General features: G+C 38.4%; 1 protein-coding gene across 2 annotated transcripts in view; it reads right to left on the bottom strand.

Moving 5' to 3' along the window:
- The window catches only part of LOC121651488 (cadherin-4-like), a 266,985-nt gene extending 252,409 nt beyond the window's left edge, over positions 1-14,576 (bottom strand). For both annotated transcript variants that reach the window (XM_042003725.1, XM_042003726.1), the window contains exons 1-2: positions 14,282-14,576; positions 12,981-13,092 (exon numbers count right to left, since the gene is read on the bottom strand). In XM_042003725.1, the coding sequence (XP_041859659.1) occupies positions 12,981-13,092; positions 14,282-14,338 (169 nt within the window). In that variant the 5' untranslated portion in view covers positions 14,339-14,576. The remainder of the gene's footprint in view (positions 1-12,980; positions 13,093-14,281) is intronic.
- Positions 14,577-21,377: the final 6,801 nt, after the last annotated feature.

The following is a 21,377-nucleotide window of genomic DNA, read 5'->3' as shown; positions in this document are numbered from 1 at the left end:
TTGGTTTCCTCTTCCTCCTACTCTCTTATGTCCTCCTTGTCATTCCTCCCTTACTAAAGCTTTTTCTCCGCCCACTCCAACCATCTGTAACCCTCCCCTATTCTCTGCATTCCACTTTATGCCCCCTGTTTTGCTGTTTCTGAGACTAGTTTGCTAATTAAATGTGGGATTGACAGCTGGATTACACCATTGCTTTGTAATCCTTTCATTTCAGTGTTTAGGATAATCAACCCCAAAACCAGTGCCTTGTCTCTGTCTATAGAGACAAGCGACATGTGTAGGTCTATGACTAAAATTTTCAAAAGATCAGTTCTTAATGGGACAATAAAGTGTTATTGTCGTTCTGCAAAGGACACCAATATACCCATTATCATTTAAAATCATCACTATTTCATTGCATATATTATAGCCATAGGCTTTCTGTGCATCCATGTCCAAACATCAAGCAGCAGTGCATCATCTCCTCCTAGCTCAAAGCTAAGCAAACATTGTCTTCTCTTCCGTGTGGCTACTCCTGTAGTCCCTCTCCTATTCCACTGTTTCTCCTCCCTCCTTCCCCCTCTCCCACACAGGAGCTTGTTCCCTCTGCGGCCACAGAATTCACTTTGTTTTGATCATTCTCAGACTCGGAGCTAGACAACTTATCTGCTCCTCTACATTCTCCCAGGCCCAGAGGAGGAAAGCAGGTCCTTTTATTACCCTCGCTCTTCGCCTCTTCTTCTGATGTCTTGAAAAAGACAATAGTCAGATAGGAAGAAGCAGAAGAAAGAGTCTGACCAGTGTGCTTTTAAAAGCATGTTGGGTTGTGTGCTAGCTCACAGGGCACAGAGTTTGACAAATAGTGTTACAAGGCCTTTTAAGCCTTACAAATAGAAAAATCCTGCATGGTCAAATACTGATCTTCAGCACTCAGCTCATGATTCAGAATATCAAAAAGAACATGATTATACATCTTTACAGTAAGCATGCAGTTGTTCAGAGTATGTTACATTAAAGTTACAATGAACACTTTACATTCCTCTGATTTTGCATGTTCTTTGAGGAAACAAGTTATCCAAACTTTAATGCTCAGTGTTGAATGCTACAAGCAAATAACTGCTCACACCCACACTGCAAAAAAATGCAACATGCATTTTTTTTGTTTTTCTTTTCTCATCATTTAATTATTACTCTGCAGTGGGATAGCCAATGTTGTGTTTCAAACCCCTCAGATTGCATTGGCAACTGCAGTAAGGATCCAAAATAGACTCACAGCAGCATAATGGACTGGACAGCTCTGTATCCATGAATTCAAGAGCCATCGTGAGTTTAATAGGCATGTTTGTTGTTCAGGGAAGTGCAAATGTAACTGAAAATTGAGTGTGCACAAGCTACTGACAGTCCATCAGAAGCATCGTCATAACTGTGCTGACATTCTGGGGGATGTTATTTTAAAAGAGGAAAAATATAAATTTAACTTCTCTGTGCTTGAAGGTCAAGTATACATTTATTGTTAACACGAAACCATTGCCAACAATCTCATTTTGGAAGATAAAATGTGTTACAGATTTTTGTAAGTTTGTGTATTTTAGCATATAATTCTTATTGAAGGTTGTTTGTGTGTTCATGTTCATTTGTCAGTAAAGTTAGGGTGAAATTATAGAGCATATTTTATCAAACCTAACTTTTTCATGCAAATAACTTTTTAAAAATGGAAAATATACTGTTGACTTTGATAGCTGTATGTGTAAGAGCTATGAATTGTGGACCAACATTTCTATGAGCATGCAGCCAATCTTCTTAAAAGTTCTTAAAAGGAAATCTTACAACTTTGGCTCTTTAGCATAACTTTTCCAGATGTGATATTTAAAAGCCTCTGGATGGTTTTGTTTTTAAAATATCTATGTTAAAAATAGTTTATTTATATATGCATTTATTTAATTTGAAACACACACACACACACACACACACACACATAAATATATAGTGCTGGGCAACGATTTAAATTTTTAATTGTAATTAATTGCATGAAATGTTGCGATTAATTGTGATTAATCACATTGTTACATGCAAAATGTCCCTTTCCTCTAAAAAAAAGGCCTACTGCAATATGAAGAAAATGCAGTAAATTTTGGTTTACAAACACTAAATCAGGGACAAACAACACCTCTACTGAAAGTAAACATCTCAGATTCCAAAACTGTAAGTTTCATCTTGCTGTTTCCAAGATTTTGTCCCAAAAAAGAGGCAAAAGAAGGCCGAAGTTCTGCTTCGCGCTTGTAAAACAGTCATAAAATGTCTTACCTTTGCAGTCTTCCCCCAAAAACTTATATTCACCATGATAAAACCACATTTAGCAAAAAAATAGATAAATAACATTTCTTAATGTCTTTTGGGAGCACTTTCCCATCCAAAAATCACAATTTTCCACCCATTTGCACGAGTTTTGATGGACAAAGAGAAATGTTGGTTCATTTTCTCCTTTGTTAAGTGCCAGACAGAAAACGTCTCTTCATTTTAATAAACCCCTGATTACATCTGAAGCCCCGCCGCAGCAGGACGAGACATGGAGGGACATGCATTGGACTGCAAGCCTTTGCATGTGGTTTCTCAGTGAGAGCCAGTAAGCAAGAACTTCAAAAAAATGTAAAATTAAATAAATAAAACTGTGTCACCGTGTGATAAAATAATTAATAGCGTTAATTAATTAAAGTCTTAACAAGATAATAACGCGTTAATGTGCCCGGCAACGACACCTTGTTTGTTTACACCGACATGATGGGTGGCAAAACGCTAGCTGGGACTTTGCTCCCAATAATCGAGTGACTGTTAATTTGCCGTCAACTTTTTTTCACCCAGGATGCCGCTAGCGGACTTCATGCTTTCCAAGCCAGTTCAGCACGTATGTGGTCAGGTCAGAGAGCGATGGTGCTCAACGGGGCTTCAAACAACTCTCCTATAATCCCATGTACCAGATGTTCATCATGTTTTCAGATGACTTGGGAAAGGATGAAGAGGCTGTGGACATTGGTGGCCCTAGAAGATAATTCTCACTGTATCTTTGCTTTCGGATTCTCTTGCACAGTCACCAGTGTTTGAAGGAAGTGATGGAAAATTGAACTTGGCTTTGGACAGTTCAAGTGTATGATTTTGTTTTCATTGTGATGTTTTTCTTGTGGTATTTGTTTTTCCCAGCCTCAGTTTTTTTCCCTGCTTTTCTGCCATTCAGTTAATCCTGTGTTTTGTTTTCCATGCCACGTGTGCTTTAGCTCTGAGAGAAGATCGATATTTTATTGCTGGCCAGGCGTTTGCTATAAGTCTTGTCCATAGTGGTCCTCCGCCAGGTTTCATTTCACCAGCGCTGTATTCTCGTCTAGTTGGCAGGTGTTCCTCAGAGAAGCCTGTGTTGGAAGATATAGCTGATGCAAACCTTTATAAAAAGGTTAAAAAGGTTAAAATATTGTAAATAAACACTCCTCTGCCAGTTTATTTTCTTCCACTTATATTTACTTTTTCCAGTCGTTACACATGTATGAACTTTTTAATATTCTGAATGTTCTACTATAGTTGACACCATTTTTGAGTATTTTTATGTTTAACAAACGAACAAAAGAATATTCGAATATGTAGTTTAGATCCGATCTTCTGCGATGGACTGTAGTAACCCCCAGCATTCAACTAAATAATCAACACCTCTTTGAAACAGTTTACTTTCTTATAATTCTTTTTACCATAACACTTTCAAAAGGAGCTGCATTTTGATTCGCCAAAGTATTTAATAATTTTTCTCGATTATGGCGTTTTTCTGTGTCAGAATGTACACGTTTAGACGACCGGATACATGCCATAGAACCACTGCAAGACTACCTGGCATTTGAAATGTTTGTGAAATACTGTTAACAAGAAATGAAATTGGTGACATTTTTTAAGTTTGAATTGTGAGTTCTGAACAAGTAAGACCACATTTTGGTGTCAACTTCATATTTTCTGTCATAAAATAAACTTTGTGCACACTGAAAATTTTTATTATTGAGATGTTTACAAAGAATGCAAGAATTATTTTAGCTTGCTTTTACCCTAAATTATTGTTAGCTTGTATACTTTGGAATAAACTCAACATGAAATTATTTATCAAGTCTGCACGGACATATCACTTATTTTAATAAGTGTATGTGAGGTTCCTACCTCTCTCTCTCTCTCTCTTTGCTTTGTTAATTTTTGTGTATCTTGTTTTTATAGATTTTGGAAGGGGCTGAAGACACTTGCTGTTCTGGATGCTATCAGAATGTTTTCAGATAGTCTTACACCCTTAATGTGCCATGAACTAGAGATGAACAATATAATCTGCATGATCGGTATCAGCCAATATCGACTTCTAAATTAAATATCAGATCTCGGCCACCCCACCGAAATAATTGACCAATAAAGTAACAGTTGCTGGGAGAACATATTCCAAGTCTGTTTTAAATAGGATAGGAAGCACATAATTTACTTGTTTTTTTTTTCTTTAATAATTATCACAATTCAATGTGACATTTTGTACATAATGCAATATCTCTCAGCATTTTTAGACATGTATTAAAAGCCATTGTGGAAGGTCCAGAGACCCACTTGCAGACCCCTGATCTAGTGTTTGTAAACCAAAATTTACTGCATTTTCTTTGTATTGCAGTAGGCCTTCTTTTAAAGGAACATTTTTTGCACATAAAAATATAATTAATCACAACATTTCATTTAATTGCAGTTAAAATGTTTAATCATTGCCCAGCACTATGTATGTATATGTATATGTATATATATATATATATATATATATATATATATATATATATATATATATATATATATATAAACACACTACCATTCAAAAGTTTGGGGTCACTTCCCTATTGAATCCCATGGCAAAGTGACCCCAAACGTTTGAACGGTACTGTATATATATATATATATATATATATATATATATATATATATATATATATATATATATATATATATATATATATATATGATCTGTGTGTGTGAGTGTGTCTTCTAACTATAGAACCAAAGGAATGCCACTACACCAGCATTCCCAATTAGAGGAACTAATCTCAGCTCTGCATCAAACTACACAGACATTTAAGAGTTCCCACTTTGGGGAAATTAATAAAGACTGTCAAAAAAAATGCAACATCTATCGCAACATAAATCAACTGACTCTGTGCAAAGACCAAGGCTCCTCAGTAAGAGTCTTTGTTATCCCCTGATTAGCTTTCAGCCTGTTGAATAGCGCAGGCCCAGACACCGCAGGGCTCATCATTGTCTTCTGATTAATTAACATTACTGGCGCTCTGTTTGTCGACCCCTAACTCTTCATCCTTTTCTCCCTCTGTCCCCTATGCTCCTCCTCAGCTTCCTTGTACAGAGGCAATGATTTGACTGTGTGCTGAACTTAAGAACTACATGGGGAACATTCACAAGGAGTTCAGGACACAATTAGTCATTACCAGACAGCTATGTCTTCTGAGGGCTTCCATCCTTCGTTTCATCCTCCCTTAACAAAGACTAGGGAGCTTCAAGCAAAGGGAATAGCATATGAGCTCTTCAACTCTTCCTGCCCACAGACAGATCACACACTTTTACTGTTGATTAGAAAAGTGTGAGAAATTGACACAAGTTTCATTAATTAAATATAATGATCTGATCTAAGTCTTGGGGAAATTTAGCAGGGTAGAAGGATAAAGGAGGGGTTAGAGGTGAAAATACTGGACCCCTTTTCATTATTTTTTCACACCACTATTATGAGGCGTTTTCATGAGAAAAGCTGTAAATGAGATTTTGTCTATGTCTCTTTAATTATGTTTAGCTACAAGAAAGTAGAAGTGAAGATTTTTGAGAGGACAATCATTCTAAGCCAGCTTATGCATTTTTAATTTGCTCAACACTAAAAGAATAATAGAAATACAAAAGTGAAAGGAATGAAGCATCAGCTACAAAATGGTGTTACTATTGTCTCTTCCGCTGACTCTGCCTGTCTTTATTACAGCCCACCAACAAAATAAAACCTGATGGAGAACTGATAGCTGAATCATCACTTTCTTGGATGCCTTCACACTGGCTTTGTAACTGAATCGATTAGGCTCTAATTAAAATGCTGCCATAGAAAAACAGAAGCAGTGGAGGAGGAGTGAGTGGGAGGGACAAGGATACCATAGTGTCTGTTCCAAGGCCAAAGCTGCACTGGAGTAGTGTGCACACTGGAAGCGAGTCTGTAAATCTCAATCCTGTTAGTTTAAGAGTGACATCGTAGCTTTATGTGAATCCTTACGTGTGTTTAGGTATGTATGTATGATCATGGTATCACAATCCTGTCAACAAATACAAAACAATACTCATGATAATGTGTGAAGAGTATTATATTAAACCTTCTCTTTAAACCCGTTGAGAGGAAAATGTCTCTCGCCCCTTGTTCCACCCTGTTTGTCACCCTCCGACAATAGTCAAGCTGAAGGACATGGCCAGTGTGAATCTCAAGCAAACAGAAAACAACCATGTAGGCTTATCATTGTCCTGCTGATGTAATCCCTGTCTACAATATCCCAGCAAAAAGAACAGCCCTGGGAGAACCTGGCTTTTTTGTTGCTCCATTTGAAAAACTATTTCACAAACGACAACAGGGATACAGGTTATAGCAGTCGCTCTGCGATCCTAATCTAACACCACCACCAGAAGAAAAAGAAAAAAAAAAAAAAAAACTCTTTAACCTTAGACAAAATGTGCATTTGTGTGTGTGAGATATAGGACACAAGTGTCCTCTTGTCATCTTACAGCTGTTGGAACCCACACTGACCATCTGTGCATTAAAGAGCTAGAGTCGAAGGAAAGTATTTAACAGGCTTAATTTCTTCAGGAGGACTATAACCTTGGTCCTGTAGAACCCCATAAGGCTCATCATACTAAGGCAGGGGGTCCCCTAATGTCCCAAGCATATGACAAGGATGCAGAGTTCACACACACTGCAGACTAACTCAATCTGCAGGAAGTCGCCCACGTTTTTTATTTAGCTTTTCTCTACTTCTCCTTTCTCCTTGTCTCTCCTTTCCAAACAAAGGGACTTGATGTCAGAAAATCCCATTAAAAATAATGGCCTCCACCTGCTTTCTCTTCTATCTCATTCTCTCCTGCTTGCCTTTCTAATGACCAGCTTGGAAAAACCTGGAAGAGATCTGCTATGCCAGTCACTCATTGCAGACTGTACTCTCAACTAAATGCACACACCAAGCACACAGAAAGTACATGACTATTCTACGGCATGGTTCCCAAGCCTAATAGTATAAATCAAAAAGCCCTCTTGCAGGTGTGACCCCTCAAACCCTCTCTCCTCATTTATCTCTTAAACCACTCATGTATAGATCTTGGCAGGTAAACAAATGCTTAGCCATGGGGCTAAATCATCTACATGAGCCTCTCTGGAAAATCCACACAAATTCTTTTAAACTGTTGCATACATATAGTGAGTACATAAGGCATGAGGTTACATATTACAACTCCCTGGGGTCACATTAGCTTTTGGCCTCAACAGTATAAAGCAGTACCTCACTCTGTCTGTAGCATCTTCACTGTCTCCCAAGACATCCAACAGCAGTCTGCCTGATAGATTTCTATGATTAATAACCACTGAAAACAGATGTGGCTGCTCCTGTGTCTATGATGCAATGTCCCAACAAAAATTAGTTGTAAACCATGAAGTGGCTCAACCAGATGGTGGGGACTGAGTGTGAATTTGTGCCATTACTTTGCATTATAATGGATCAGACATTTGGAAAGGGAGTGATGAGAAGAGAGAAAATACTTCACCAAAGATTATAAATAGGTAACATATCCTGTTTTTGTTTTTTGTTGTTGTTTTTGTTTGTTTGTTTTTAAGGAAAAAGCTAAAGAAAAAAAAAGCTATGTGATTGATTTAGGCAAATGGAGACAGGAGCAAAGGAAGCTGTATTCCAGCTATGTCTAATCTCCGTTAGGAGGCCTGTCTGCTATCGACTCAAATAAAACTGCAGGCTACGCATCATGAGATTTGGGGCAAAAGGTAAACAGGAAATAAAAAAACAATCTAATTCGATTTGAGGGTAAAGGGGAAGAGAAAACTGATGTATTGTCCATCCCTACAAAGCATGTGCAAAAAAATGGCTCCTTTTATTCAGGATCCCATGAGTCACTCCTTCCAGCCGACTTCAGTCCCCACATTATCAGCATCAGCACTCTGAGCCATGGAAGAGCTTGTGACAGCTCTGATTTTGGGAGGAAGGGCAGGAAATGTTAACCTCATTCTGGGTTTATTATCGAAACCCGAGGCAAAAGACCCTATAAGGGTATTTGTGATGGTGAGTCATTTTTCATATGAAAATACTTCTGTGCATTAAACTGGGTTGAAATTGATATTTACTGTATATCAACTTCTATGCTTCAAGTTGAAAAATTATGTTCAGAATACAAAGCCTACAGCAAAGTACTAGCCCGGCTATTGGATTTTGAAAAATCACCTAAAGCCTCATAGGAGAGCTTCACCAGCCGAAGCAAGTCAGGCTCATCACCCAGGGCCGTCTAGATGTCCGCTGGAAGGGATTTTGGGAAATATTACACCAGAGAAAATTACAGCGCTGAGCAATTTGTTTTATTCAGAACACAAAACTTTCTCATGCATTTCTCCCAGTTTCTCCCTACTCAAAAATTGGGCAAAAAACAGAATAGACTATGAATACAGTGGAAATAAGGTGGCACCGATGGGACAAAGTAATGCTGTGGTTCAGAGAGGTAAAACATTGAATTAGATGGAAACAACTGCATGGTGAATCTCCACTGACCTGCAGCATTAATAAAAGACATTGCAGCTGACTGTGGGTTTATCTGAATGTACGTTAAGATGAGAGCGTACGTGCGTATTTGAGTCAGAGAGAGCCTAGTGCATCTAAAGATGCATTTCAGAGCACAATTCCAACCTTGAGCAAAGATGGGTGGGTTAAATGCAGATATGGTCGCTTTAATTTAATTTCACTTTTCATTTTTAGGTTGGGCATCAGAGGAGTTTCATAATGATGACTGAATGAAAATTATCCAGTTCCTTCTTAAAAGCCACACTATGAAAGTTAGCATCCTTAAAACCCAGGTAGTAATATGTCCAAAAGTGGCACTTCACATGGCAGAATTTTGGTAAATCTGTCTTTCAGTTTTTTTTTGTTTTTTTTTCTTGTTCTCCCTTTTTCTAAAGCATAAACTCACACAAACCCATTTAGAGTTCTACAGAAAGTGAGGGCTGTCTAAAACCACTAGCAACCCAAACAAAGTCCAAGGTCAGCAGAGTGAGCTCACTGAGCTGAAACTACCATCCCTGGCTTTCATTCCCAAGAACAGAATCAGCAGAGGGATACAGGGACACATGGGATGAGGTTGCATACACCAGCTCCATTTACCATATCTGTGGTATTCAGACTGCAGTTCAGCTCATGATATTCCCTCTGCTGTATACAAGATTAAACATAAAATTATTTAACAACAGACTTTTTTTTTTAACAAGGCTATGAAAGAGTAGGAATTCAGTGTTAATCACTGATTCATTTTCCATATGTACTTTGTCCTATTTGTCCTATTCAAGGTTGTGGAAGAGCTGAAGCCTGTACCATCCACCATGGGAAAAGAGGCAGGGTACACCCTGAATGACCACCAGTCCATCACAGGGCCAACACAGTGACAAGACAAACAGCCATGCATGCATACGCTCACCCCTACAGTCAGTTTAGACTAACCAATTAACCTAACATGCTGTGGGAGGAAGCTGGAGCACCTGGAGAGAACCCCCTCAGGTCCAGGAACAATATGCAAACATACCGAAAGGCCCCAGTAAATCTCTACCTGTAATGCCGAGTCAGTGAGTGTCAAAAACACTAGCATAGCATAGCATAGCATCTACTGTGAAGGCATAAAGACAATGGATGTCCAATGCATTGACAGAGTCGTAAATACAGACACACATGTTCACACTGCATGAACAAGATCTCTGAACCATTTAACCCATTACCTCACCTTGTAAATCTCCTGCCTCTTATTTATTATTCTCATTCCTGGACAATTTTAATGCAAAGCAGGTTTTTAGTTGCTAAAATTCAAGGCAAAACCACTTTCCTGCTTATCACACAAAGGAATTTTCTAAGGTGAATACAGAATTTTTTAAATATATAGTACATGATATTCTGAAATCTGTTTATTTTTTACAGAAAACTGAGTGGCCCCCACCAATCCCCTCTGGGTCCCTTCTGGGTTATTGTAGTGGATGGTACAACATATTGGAGAGGCAAGCAGTGGATGCCACAATATTTTGCACTATAAATAGCTAATTCTGAATATATGTTCAAAAACGAATGCATGCCAGTAGTGCATCAGATTGCATGGCTATATCAGTAAAATCTGTTTTGTATATGTGATGTGAACCATGCCTGTATATTTGACACACACAAAACTGGACGTGTACAGGACTTTGTCAATCAAGCTGAAAGTGGTTGATTGAGCCGTGCATTTCAAATGCAGCGTGCAGAAATGATTATAGAACAGACTGCGCTTATCAATAAAAACCCTTCGTTGGCGGCGTCACACAGAATTTTGTGATTTAAATGAGCATCATTGTTCATTAAAAGAGGATTAACCGAAAACAAAGATGAGTAAAAGATTTACCAACTCATTGGAGGACTGAACTTGTAAATGACTGCGGACTAAAACAGAAAAGCACAGGAAATGGTGAAAATATGAAAAGCTGCATTTAACTGAAAAATAAAGCGCAATAGTAAGGGGAAATGGAAAAACTATTAAACACACACTCACAAATATGACTCCATGGAAATGGCTATATAAATCGGCAGTGAAGTATAGCTGTGACTTTATCCTCATATTTGCAGAGAATTCTCATAAAAAAACTAAATCAGTTTTGTGTATTTTAGGTCATTTTCTCCATCAGAGTGACTCAAAATTATAAAATGTGAAATGTTACACCCTCCTCCTCCCTGATGACCTCCTGTCTAGACCTAGACATCCTTCTCATCATGGCCAAGGTCCTAGTTCTGTCCTTCCCATTATTCCCCCTGGTGGCTAACATGAATATATTATGTTTGTGTGTAAGTGTGTGCGTGTGTGTACATGAGTGGGTGTCATTACTTCCTTTCCCATCTGATGGTTTTGGGTTAAACAATGTTATTATTAAAACCTTTCCAGAGCTGTTTCCTGCCTGCCTTCACTGTCACCCTTACTATAAATCAACTGCTTGAGCCCTGTAAATCACATTGAATGAGTGTGTATTTCACACCCTAGATGTGTGTGTGTGTGCGTGTGTGTGTGTGTGTGTGCCTGGCCACTGCAGCTGTGCTTTCAACTATACACACGGACAGCATAGTTGTGCATGTGTCACGGCAAAGATAACCACAAGATCTTTTCAAGCAGTAGTGGTAAAACTAATGACAAATGTTAAGTGAAATCATAATGTTTGATTTAAAGGAATTTAATAAATGTATTACAGGTCTATATGATTGATGAGTTGAGTGTGTTGTGGTTTATTGGCATTTTATGTTTGAAGCCGACTTTGCTGTGGCTTACACTGGAGAGAAAAAAATTAAGTGTGCAGTAAAATCACACTAAAGCATCTGGTCCTGTTAGAAAATTGATTTCCTTATACAGAAAACGAGCATGTTAGACTACGAAAGATTAGTTTATGTGTGAAAGGAGATAGAGAGACAATTTCACCACCTCGAGACCAAACTAGATAAATAATGTTGCCTGGAATAAATGGCTCCTGTGCAGCAGCGACAGCTCACTCTTTGATCGTTTATGATTGTGTTGACACCCCCTGCTGGGCTGAAGACATCACTACCACACTAAAAGCAAGCTTGCAACCAGTGACACTGTCCCACATCCAATTCCACTCCCAGCAAGGATACAATATGCTGAACCAAATGAAACAATAAAATATAGTTGATAGCTTCCATCACATAATATCACTTCAACAACCACCAAGCTCATGTATAGAATTTAATATAAAACACCAAAAACTAGTGTACTGTATAGAACTGTTGGAACATCTCTTATTCTAAAATGCAGTTGTTGTTTTTTTTTTTTTTTTTTTTTTTTTTGTCTGTGTGTGTCAAATGTGTACACACATTCAGAAGAGAGTCTAGACAGCTGTATGCCCGCCAAGTCTCTCACGGCTAAGAGTGAGAAATATATACCGCGCAGCTGCCGAAGACACAGTCGACCCACAAAAGAGCTATTGTGCGCCCACAGCAAAACAATACAGCTTAGCTGAGCTATGAGGGAAAAAAAAGAAAAACATTGGGATCAATAGAGAATTGCAATTAGCCCACATTGGCAGGAGCAGTGCCAGATTAGACACAGGATGTCGATTCCATTTCCTGCACTATCGGGCCCCTCCAAGTTGGTTGGCTCTTTGTGTAATTGAAGCAACTCTCATTCAACTTGGTAATATGCTGTAGTGTGAGGGTGATAGTATGTAAAAATGATTGCAATAAAGACAGAGATAATGACAAAAACTCTAATGCTGATGAGGTCTAATTACAGAAAATAATAATTATAGTTTATGGATCTAAAAAGAAACAGAAAAGCATTCAGAGTGTTAGGAATGGTGTTGCATCCACGCATATTTTTGTATAAAAATTCACAACACGTTTGTGAGCCACCCTGTGCGGAGCAACAGCACACCAGTGTAATTACTTCACGGCACTGTTGCTCTCCTGTTTACAATAATTGAAATCCGTCCCAGCTTCAAATGTTTGGAAAAGCCTGAATTAAGTTCATCTTTTTTTTTCAGTTTTATATCAATTTACCAGAAGCAATATATGAGTTAAACTTAATAGTGTGACCCTTCCATACACTTTCACAGGAAGAGGAAGGTGTTTTACTTGCAGTGTAAATAGTCTGGACAAAATGTAACAAACACCTGACTTGCCAATTAACTGACTTACCTTTAAGTATGCCCCGGCCTTGCAGTACATCCCTTGAAACCAGCAGAGAGTAGAAGCTTTGTGAAAAGCCAGGTCGACAGGGACCTTCAGAGGCATGCTCCCCATTATTCCTCTGTAAGGAAAAAAAAATAGTGTTAAGGCATCGATAAACATGGATTCCATTGATTTCTTTTTTCTTCTCTCCGGCCCAGAGCCTTGGAGGAAAGAAAAAAAGCATATAAACAGCAGTAAACACAGAAACATTCAACAAGTTCATCAGCTACATGCTCCTGGGTAGTCACACTGCTGATTAAAAAGTCCCTCAGTCCAGTTTCTGTGATCAAATGTACTGACTCCATAAAGAAACCAGCCCCAGTGAAATGAGAACAGGTTTAGTTTAAGCGATACACTTACACACGCACACAAAAACACACATACACACTCCAAAGAAAACTGCATGAATGCAGCATAATCCCCTCCACCCCCCCTCCACAAAAACCCCCAACATAGTGTAGCTCTTAGAACAGCAGAGGGTCCAAAGGACTGGGAAGGAGATGCGCACTGCATGAAAAAGTACATGTGCTCCTTCTGATATGGTCTGCTGACAAGTTTGCCCCCAACATTTAGGGCTCAGTGATGGTTAAATTAAACGTTTTGACCCATTAAGGGCCACCATGGCACGCGCATATCTGTGCACACACGCGCACATGATGCGACGGTCGGCTGGACTGGAATGAAAGGGAGGCACGCCACACTGGAACCTCAAACCGTGGGAGGTAATAATGTAGAAAGGAGATATATTATGTATATGCTTAATAAACACGGGAGGAAGCCTTGTATCAAACGGAGCAACGGGAAGGCGTAAGCGGCTCGTTTAGGTTTTACTGATTAAATGGGGAGGGAAAAAAACTTGGAAGTTTAACTTTTTATAGGAAAGTTGTTTTTTGGTCGATGAACTTACAAAGGGTGGAAACTGCAGCTAAATTAAGCGAGATAAATGCATTAGTTTAAGAATAAAATGCATCACCCTGCTGAGTAGATTATGCGTAACTGAACTTGTAAAGGATATTGTTGCGCAGCGATAACCTGGCAGCGATTTTGACTCGGGCAGCATTCAGTATTTTTAGTCTTACTGTCTTACTTTTGTTTGTTGTTATGTTAAAATTGACCAGGAGCCAATTAACGGAGCCGACTTGTATTAAAATAAGGAGCAGCGCAGCGCTGATGCTGCAGCACGCCGCAACGACCCTATCACACTGTGTGACTTTCTTCCGAGCTTATATGCTGTATCCCCAGCTTTATGAAAAAGAGAGAAATCTCACCCAGAATGTGTCCAGAAGAAGGGCTGCTGTCAGGACCACAGCGAAGTCAGTTCTCATTGTGGCGAGCAAGCGAGTAAAAGCTGCCTGGACCAGAAAGAGGCTCGGTTCGTGATTCTTCTCCAGTGATTGTCCCAAATTTCCAACCGCCTACTTGGTCAGACTGTTCGTTAGGTCCCTCCTTGAGCTCGGTGAGTGTGCTGCAGCTCTGCCCCGAGTTTTCCCCGGCTCTCATCTGCAGGTGAGCGCTCCGCTCAGCTCCAAAGCGCAGCCAGCGTCACTCACTCCAACCCCTCCTATCAGCCGGTGCTGGAAAACTCCACACACGCACTTAAAGACACACTCGTTGGAGCCGTTTGAACCAAACATGCACACTGCTGACGCCTTACTTCGACATTTGAACCCCCCTCCTCCTCTTCCTATGGCGAGCTGAAAGGCTTCGCCAGTTTTATGGGTGCAAATTAAATGATCCCCAGTTGCCAAGTGTATGGCAAATCCATTAACCAATGGCCATCAAACTTCAATCATAAAACACTGCTTTGTAAGCCTGCAGCTCAGACATATGTTTATTACTCTAAATTCAGTTAGCCTTAATCTTTCCAGCAATATTTAATATGCGTTATGATAAAAAAAAAATAAAAAAAATCACATGGGATCGTATTTGTGAGAACACATAGGTCGTGGATGCGCACAGCCTATCAGCAACAGTATGTAACAAAACGCCTCAACGTGACATTTTTGAACACAGTATTAACAGAAAACGGGTTTTATGATGTAATCATGAGTCACTTTTTATCTTAACCGATGAGTATGGCAGGTGTAATGTAAGTGTACTGTATTAAACTGGTAAAAATCTATTTAATATCTTCTTTTGACAAAAGTCTTCTGGATAAGTGGATGAAAGGGTTTATAGAGACATATAAATCCTCTTTCTGGGATGAAAGCCTGTCTGGTTTTGTGTGGTAGGCTATTTGATTCCTTCTTCTTCTTCTTCTTCTTCTTCTTCTTCTTCTTGCTGTTTTTTTATTATCATTATTTTCCCCATGTCATGTAATGATGTTGAACATGGTTGTCTTTGTGTGTGTGTGTGTGTGTGTGTGTGTGTGTGTGTGTGTGTGTGTGTGTGTGTGTGTGTGTGTGTGTGTGTGCAGAGAGAGATGCTATTACCAGAGTTGAATTTTGATTAATGCAAGGGCTTGCTATACTGCTTCTTACTTTACAAACTTACCACACACTCAGCTTTATTCAACAAATCCAACACTTTTTCTGAGAGTACAAAAGAGAAATTTCATCAAAAGAAAAGTTGAACAAATTCTAGTTCAAAAGGTTTTTAATTTAAATCCAAATGTCTCACAAAAACTGAACTTAGCTCTCTTTTAACTGAACTTCCTTCACAGAAAAACTGTCTACTGAATGAAAGAGGGCTGAATGGGCCATGTTGAAGGCTCACCTTGGACCCATCTGACTGCAGTTCAACCCATTACCTTAAATGAATACTATTTGTTGGGTGCCTCATGGGTAAATGAAACCTTTCCTGGACCAATAAACACCCCCTCTTTTAGGTCTACTATATAGTCTGTGGTCTCTTGGCAGACCAGTTTCCATATTTGCGAAGTGAGCCAATAGACTCTAATCCTCAAAAAAAAAAAAAAAAAAAAAAAAGGGGTATTTTTGTGTGCCACCAATTTTCTCAGTGTGATGTGCAAGAACTTCACCACTTTCTCATCCCAATTGTCTGGTTGGAAAAATGAGCTCCAAGATTTTTTTCCACAGTCCCTTTTATTCCTAATGGGAATAAAAGGGACATGGTCATGGTGTTTGACATGTTAAAAAAAAATGCTGATTGGGATATTTCTTTCAACTTATTTCTGTTCCTCTTGCTGAGGTGTGATTGTGTGGACCAGAGTCAACCCACCAGAACAGGACTTTAAAAATTTCTTGTCATAAAAAGCTAACCATGGACAGTGGAGGGGCAAGACAAAGATAAACTTGGTGTACTACAATGTTTCATTATAAATTTAAACAAACAGGGATTTCCTCAACTTTGAGAAAGTTACACAGTCTGTGTGTATGGTTAGCAGGCAGAGGGCTGTTTACTTTGCTGTTAGAAAGGAGATATACTGATGTACATGTACCACACTCATCTGAATCTTTTCACATAATACCCAAGTCCACTGTGAAGGTTTCTATTTGTCTGTTTCTGTTAGTTCCTGTAAGGTCAAACTACATAAAGCAAAATACAACATACCCTTGTCTTTTTGTGTAGACCACCCTTTATTAAAGACTAGCACCACTAACAAGCCTCTTGCTGGTTCACAGGTAGAGACGGCCCATTGGGATTGTGGAAAACAACAGCAGGAACTATTGTTTATATTTGGACTTGTTCTGATGCAGCTATATTAGACCAGCCCATGGAGGGCATCTATAGGATGCAAATACAAAAACAAAATGCATCTCCAAACTATTTGAATGCTATTGTGTTGTTGAAAGTAGGAAAGACACAGTATTAAGCAAGTGTTTAGTTTTTTGTTGTTGTTTCTATAATGTCTATACAGTCTATACAGAGCAAACAAAAGACAGAAAGTTGTATAATCCATCCATTGTCTATACCAGCTTATTCCAGTACAGGGTTGTAGGGAGTGCTGAAGCCTTTTCCACAAGGGATGGTACGCCAAGGACAGGGCGCCAGGTCATCAAGGGGCTAACATGGAGAAACAAACTAGTCATGCTCACACACTCCTAAAGAGAATTCAGAAAAATGAATCAACCAAACACACATGTCTTTGGCCTTTGGGAGCCTGTATGCATGGGAGAAACATGCAAACTCCACACAGAAAGGTTTAAACCAAGAACCTTCTTGCTGTGAGGTGATGATAAGAACCACCACATCACGGTGCAGGCCAGGCTGTGTAAAATAAAAAAAAAAAAAAAAAAACATCACCTGTGCAAGATCTCACAGATAATTATGATGATTGAAGACATTTCAGTGACATAAGGAGAGGATGAGTCTTTTAGAAATTCAGATGTGTGAAAAACAACTTGGGCAAACAGTTCAACCATTTAAGAATGAAATTTCTCAACATAAAACTGCAAAGAATTTGTGAATTTCATCAGCTTATTATATTTAAAAAATTGCTGAGAATTTGGATAAGTCTCAGGGCACAGGAGAAAAAAACATTGCAGAATCCAGCTTGTTATGAGCACGCCACTCACAGGACTAGCATCTCCTAAGGTTTAAAAATGCATAAGTGTTTTTGACATGAGCCTATTTATGACAATTATGACTGAAAGTTATGTAAAGATTTTGGAACAGGATATGATCCTGGCCACGTGGCATCTTCTTCAGGGAAGGCTTTATTTCTAGGAAGTCAATACTAAACCACATTCTGTGTGTATTATAGAAGGAAGGCTCTGTTAAAAAAAAAAAAAAAAAAAAAAAGTCCAGGTACTAAAAGCTGACTTGCCAAACCAGAACTTCTCTCCACCAGATGAGAGTGCCAGAAATGTGCAAGGTTCAGCTCTGAAAATTCAGAGTATGATTGAAAGGTGATTCCCAGGACCCACAGGACTGAGGTTTAGTACTGCCTCCACAGCTGCTTAGTTAGCTGTGGAGGCACAAATGGAGACATGGAAGTTGCAGGGATTTTTTATTTATTTATTTTTGTCTGTGAATTGCACATCTGGGGTGTGGACAAATGCTGATACAAGGTAAAAACGAGGCCTGTTATTTTTTACATTTGCTGTGTAGAAAACCTTTGGAAAAGGGCATGCGCTTAAAAAAAAATATTACTGGATGGATAAAGCATCTGTGTATCTAATTGGCATGTCAACTTCATCAGATGTACAAAGATTGGCCAGAAATAAAACAACACTGAAATTGATTCTCACAATTTTACAGTCTCTTTTGTTCATGATGTTGCTGAACTCATAAGAATCCATCAGCTTTGGCTTCTTTTCCTTTTTTTTTTTTTAATAAAATTTCTTTTCCTTCTATAAAAGACAAATAAAATGTTTGTTCTTTTTGTTTTCCGTGTGTCAAGGTGCATGGATGACAGGACCCAAATGCAGGCTGATAAGACAGGAGTCAGATGGGTGCAGGAACAAGGTTTTATTAATCATGACGATCCAGACGAGTACATTACACAGACGAAACATGACAATGACCTGGCTAGGAGGAACTGAAACCAAGAAGCTTAAAAAAACTGAAGTAAACTGATGAGAAACAGGTGAAGTGAGTTAGCTAACTTAAACAAGGCGCACTAATGAAAGGAAGCAGAAAGCAAAACAGAAAACGCAAGGGAAACCCTACAAAATAAGACGAGAAAATCAGAACATGACAAGACTACAAAAACTAAAACCAAAGCCCAGAGAACATGACACCGTGGGGAGGAATCGTATCATTGTGTCAACATAACACACCTAATACTTTGAAGAAACAAATAAAAAAGGTGGAGAAAAAAGCAAAACAATCCAATCACACCAAAAATCCCTTGAAAAAGAAATCCCTCTTTTGCAGCAATTACAGCAGCTCTTCTCTTGGGATATGCCTGTCTGACACTGCAAAACTATCCCTGCTCCTTCAGCACGGACCACAGGTGTACGACAATCTATTACTCATAAAACAAATTCATTAGAACTGATGTCTGAGCCTCAACCCGCCATTTAAATGTTTAACCTTCAAACACTTAAATCTTGGTTTAATAGCACATTTTGCTGAAGTGTTTTGCAGCTCTTTCAGGCTTTTGTGACATATTCATTTTTCATGACTGATTCAATGGTGCATTCAGTGATGTTTAAAGTTTTAAACTTTTTTTATTTTTGGTTTTATGTTTCTGTTTTTACAACCCAAACCTAAACTCTATTTACCCAGAGCTTCATTTCTCACTTGTTTAAAGATGTCCATTGTACTGCTTGTTTTGTGGTGTTGCAGACTCTGGGGCCATTTAAACCAAGTATATAAGTATACAAGGACCATTTGACCTCTTTGATTGCGCATAGGTAAACTTACAGCTGATGACATAACATCTGAGGTAACTGGTGGCATCAGATCTTAATTAAAGAATTCTCCACAAAAGAGGTGAATACATTAGATGATTGGATAGAAAAGGACTGAAAGATCTGCAGATTCTAAACATATAAAATTACCTTTTGTCTTATAAGAAGGAGACTTTGATTTATTATTTAGATTTTGCATTTATTGTTATTGTCTCTATTTTTATTGATTTCTTTTTTTAATTTTGCTCCTCAGCTCTTTAAGATTTTTTCGTTTGAATTAGTTAAGTTGTAAACATATTTAAATGAATGAAACAAGGTTTTGTCAAGGGCAATGAAAGTAACTCCAGTGAACAGCTGCTATCTCTTTGACTACTGCACCACGATTCATTAAATCAGGAATGTATGTAAATGCATGCTTTTGCTTTCATTTAAAGAGACACAGATGTTGCATTTGATTTGACCATTTCCACTAAAGGAAAGAAAATCTGAGCTGAGCACAAATTTAGTTGAGTCCAGAACAGCAATGCCTTAGCATTTCTTCTGAAAAAGACCAAGAGTATGATTTTTTATTGACAGTTTAACAACACTGTTCCTCCCAATGCAAACACAGACTTGTTATACTTGCTTTGAAATATTTAAGGAACTCCTGTATCCATTTGTAAGATTCTTCAAGAGACAACAACGGAGGATCTATAGTACAATATGGCTAAAGGGGAAAAGTTCAGTATCTCTTTAACCATGGCTTTTTCTTGCTATTGGAATGTTCACTTCACTCACTGTGTGAGCCAAAACACACCACAAATCCAAATCTTAATAAAAAAAAAAAGAAAAAAGAAAAAGAATCAGATCAGCATTCAGAGAAATGTAATATAGAATCATGTGAAAATAGACCCTCTTTCAGTTGCAAGATTTTCTGTATCAGGACACAATAAAACTCATTTGATACTTAATCAGATTTTTGTGATAGTAGGTCAATAAAATGTCAGATGAAGGACACATGACACATTAGACTGTATTATTATGTATTCTGTCAAAAACTGCGGCCGCGCTGTTTTTTTGAGCACTTTTTCATCCACTCTGATTTTCCAGACATTTACTGTGGGGCTTCGTGGAAAACCTCAGCAAGTAATCTGGACTTAATTCTTAATTTGCATTCTGACTTTCCATCCCTCCCCAGTATCTTAAGAGCATTTCAGGAATGCAATGCATTGGAGGAAAAAACCTTTAGTCTGTCACGTTGTTGTGGATAAATATTTTGCCCACTCTTTTTTACAGCATTGAAACAATTCAGAGGTTTGCATATTCAGATCCCACCACAGCAAAAACTTTGATTCTTTTTGTTTTTGCCCATTATGCCATAAAATGATGTGTGTTTATGATCACTGTTTAGTTGTCAAACAGATGGCCTCCAATTTGAGACTACAACGCTTTTATATGTAGATAAGTTTGTGGCCAACTCAGTGCCCTGGTCCTGTGACTCAAAATCATCCAAATCATCATTCTTCCACCACTGTGCTTGACAGGTGGTATAAAATGTTTGTTCTGATGTGCTGTGCTTGGTTTTCCCCAAACATATAGCTGTGCCTTATAACCAAACATTTGGTCTTGTGTCTAAAATACATTTTTACAGAAATACAGAAGCAACTTATTGTGTCACAATGTATAACATAACATGCTAACCCAAGCCTGTAAAGTCTAACAGTTCTTCCAAACCACAACAGATTTAAGAACCAGCGTGATAATGTAACGCTTGTGTTTTTGCAATTTTTCTGAGCATTCTCCTGAACACAGAGCTTTGTGCTATCTGATGTTTTTTGTTATATTTCCTGGTACTTCCAATCCTGGGATAACTGGCCATTTGTCTTCAATGTTTTTTCCACTCTGTTTTAGAAAGAATTAATGGTACACGTACCATTACATTTTTTGCTGTTTTTTCTTAGTTTTAATTAAATACATAATAAAACAGTTTAACTTGTTGTTAGGCTGAGGCTGTATTTGATTTCTAGTTTTAAGCTTCAGTTGTAACATATTTGTTTTTGCCGTCTTTTGTTTGTTTAAGCCAGGGGTCTGCAACCTTTACAATCCAAAGAGCCAATTTTTCTTC

This window comes from Melanotaenia boesemani, chromosome 13 (genome assembly GCF_017639745.1).
Source record: "Melanotaenia boesemani isolate fMelBoe1 chromosome 13, fMelBoe1.pri, whole genome shotgun sequence".
Classification (NCBI taxonomy): domain Eukaryota; kingdom Metazoa; phylum Chordata; class Actinopteri; order Atheriniformes; family Melanotaeniidae; genus Melanotaenia; species Melanotaenia boesemani.
This window is presented reverse-complemented; position numbering and strand designations above follow the sequence as displayed.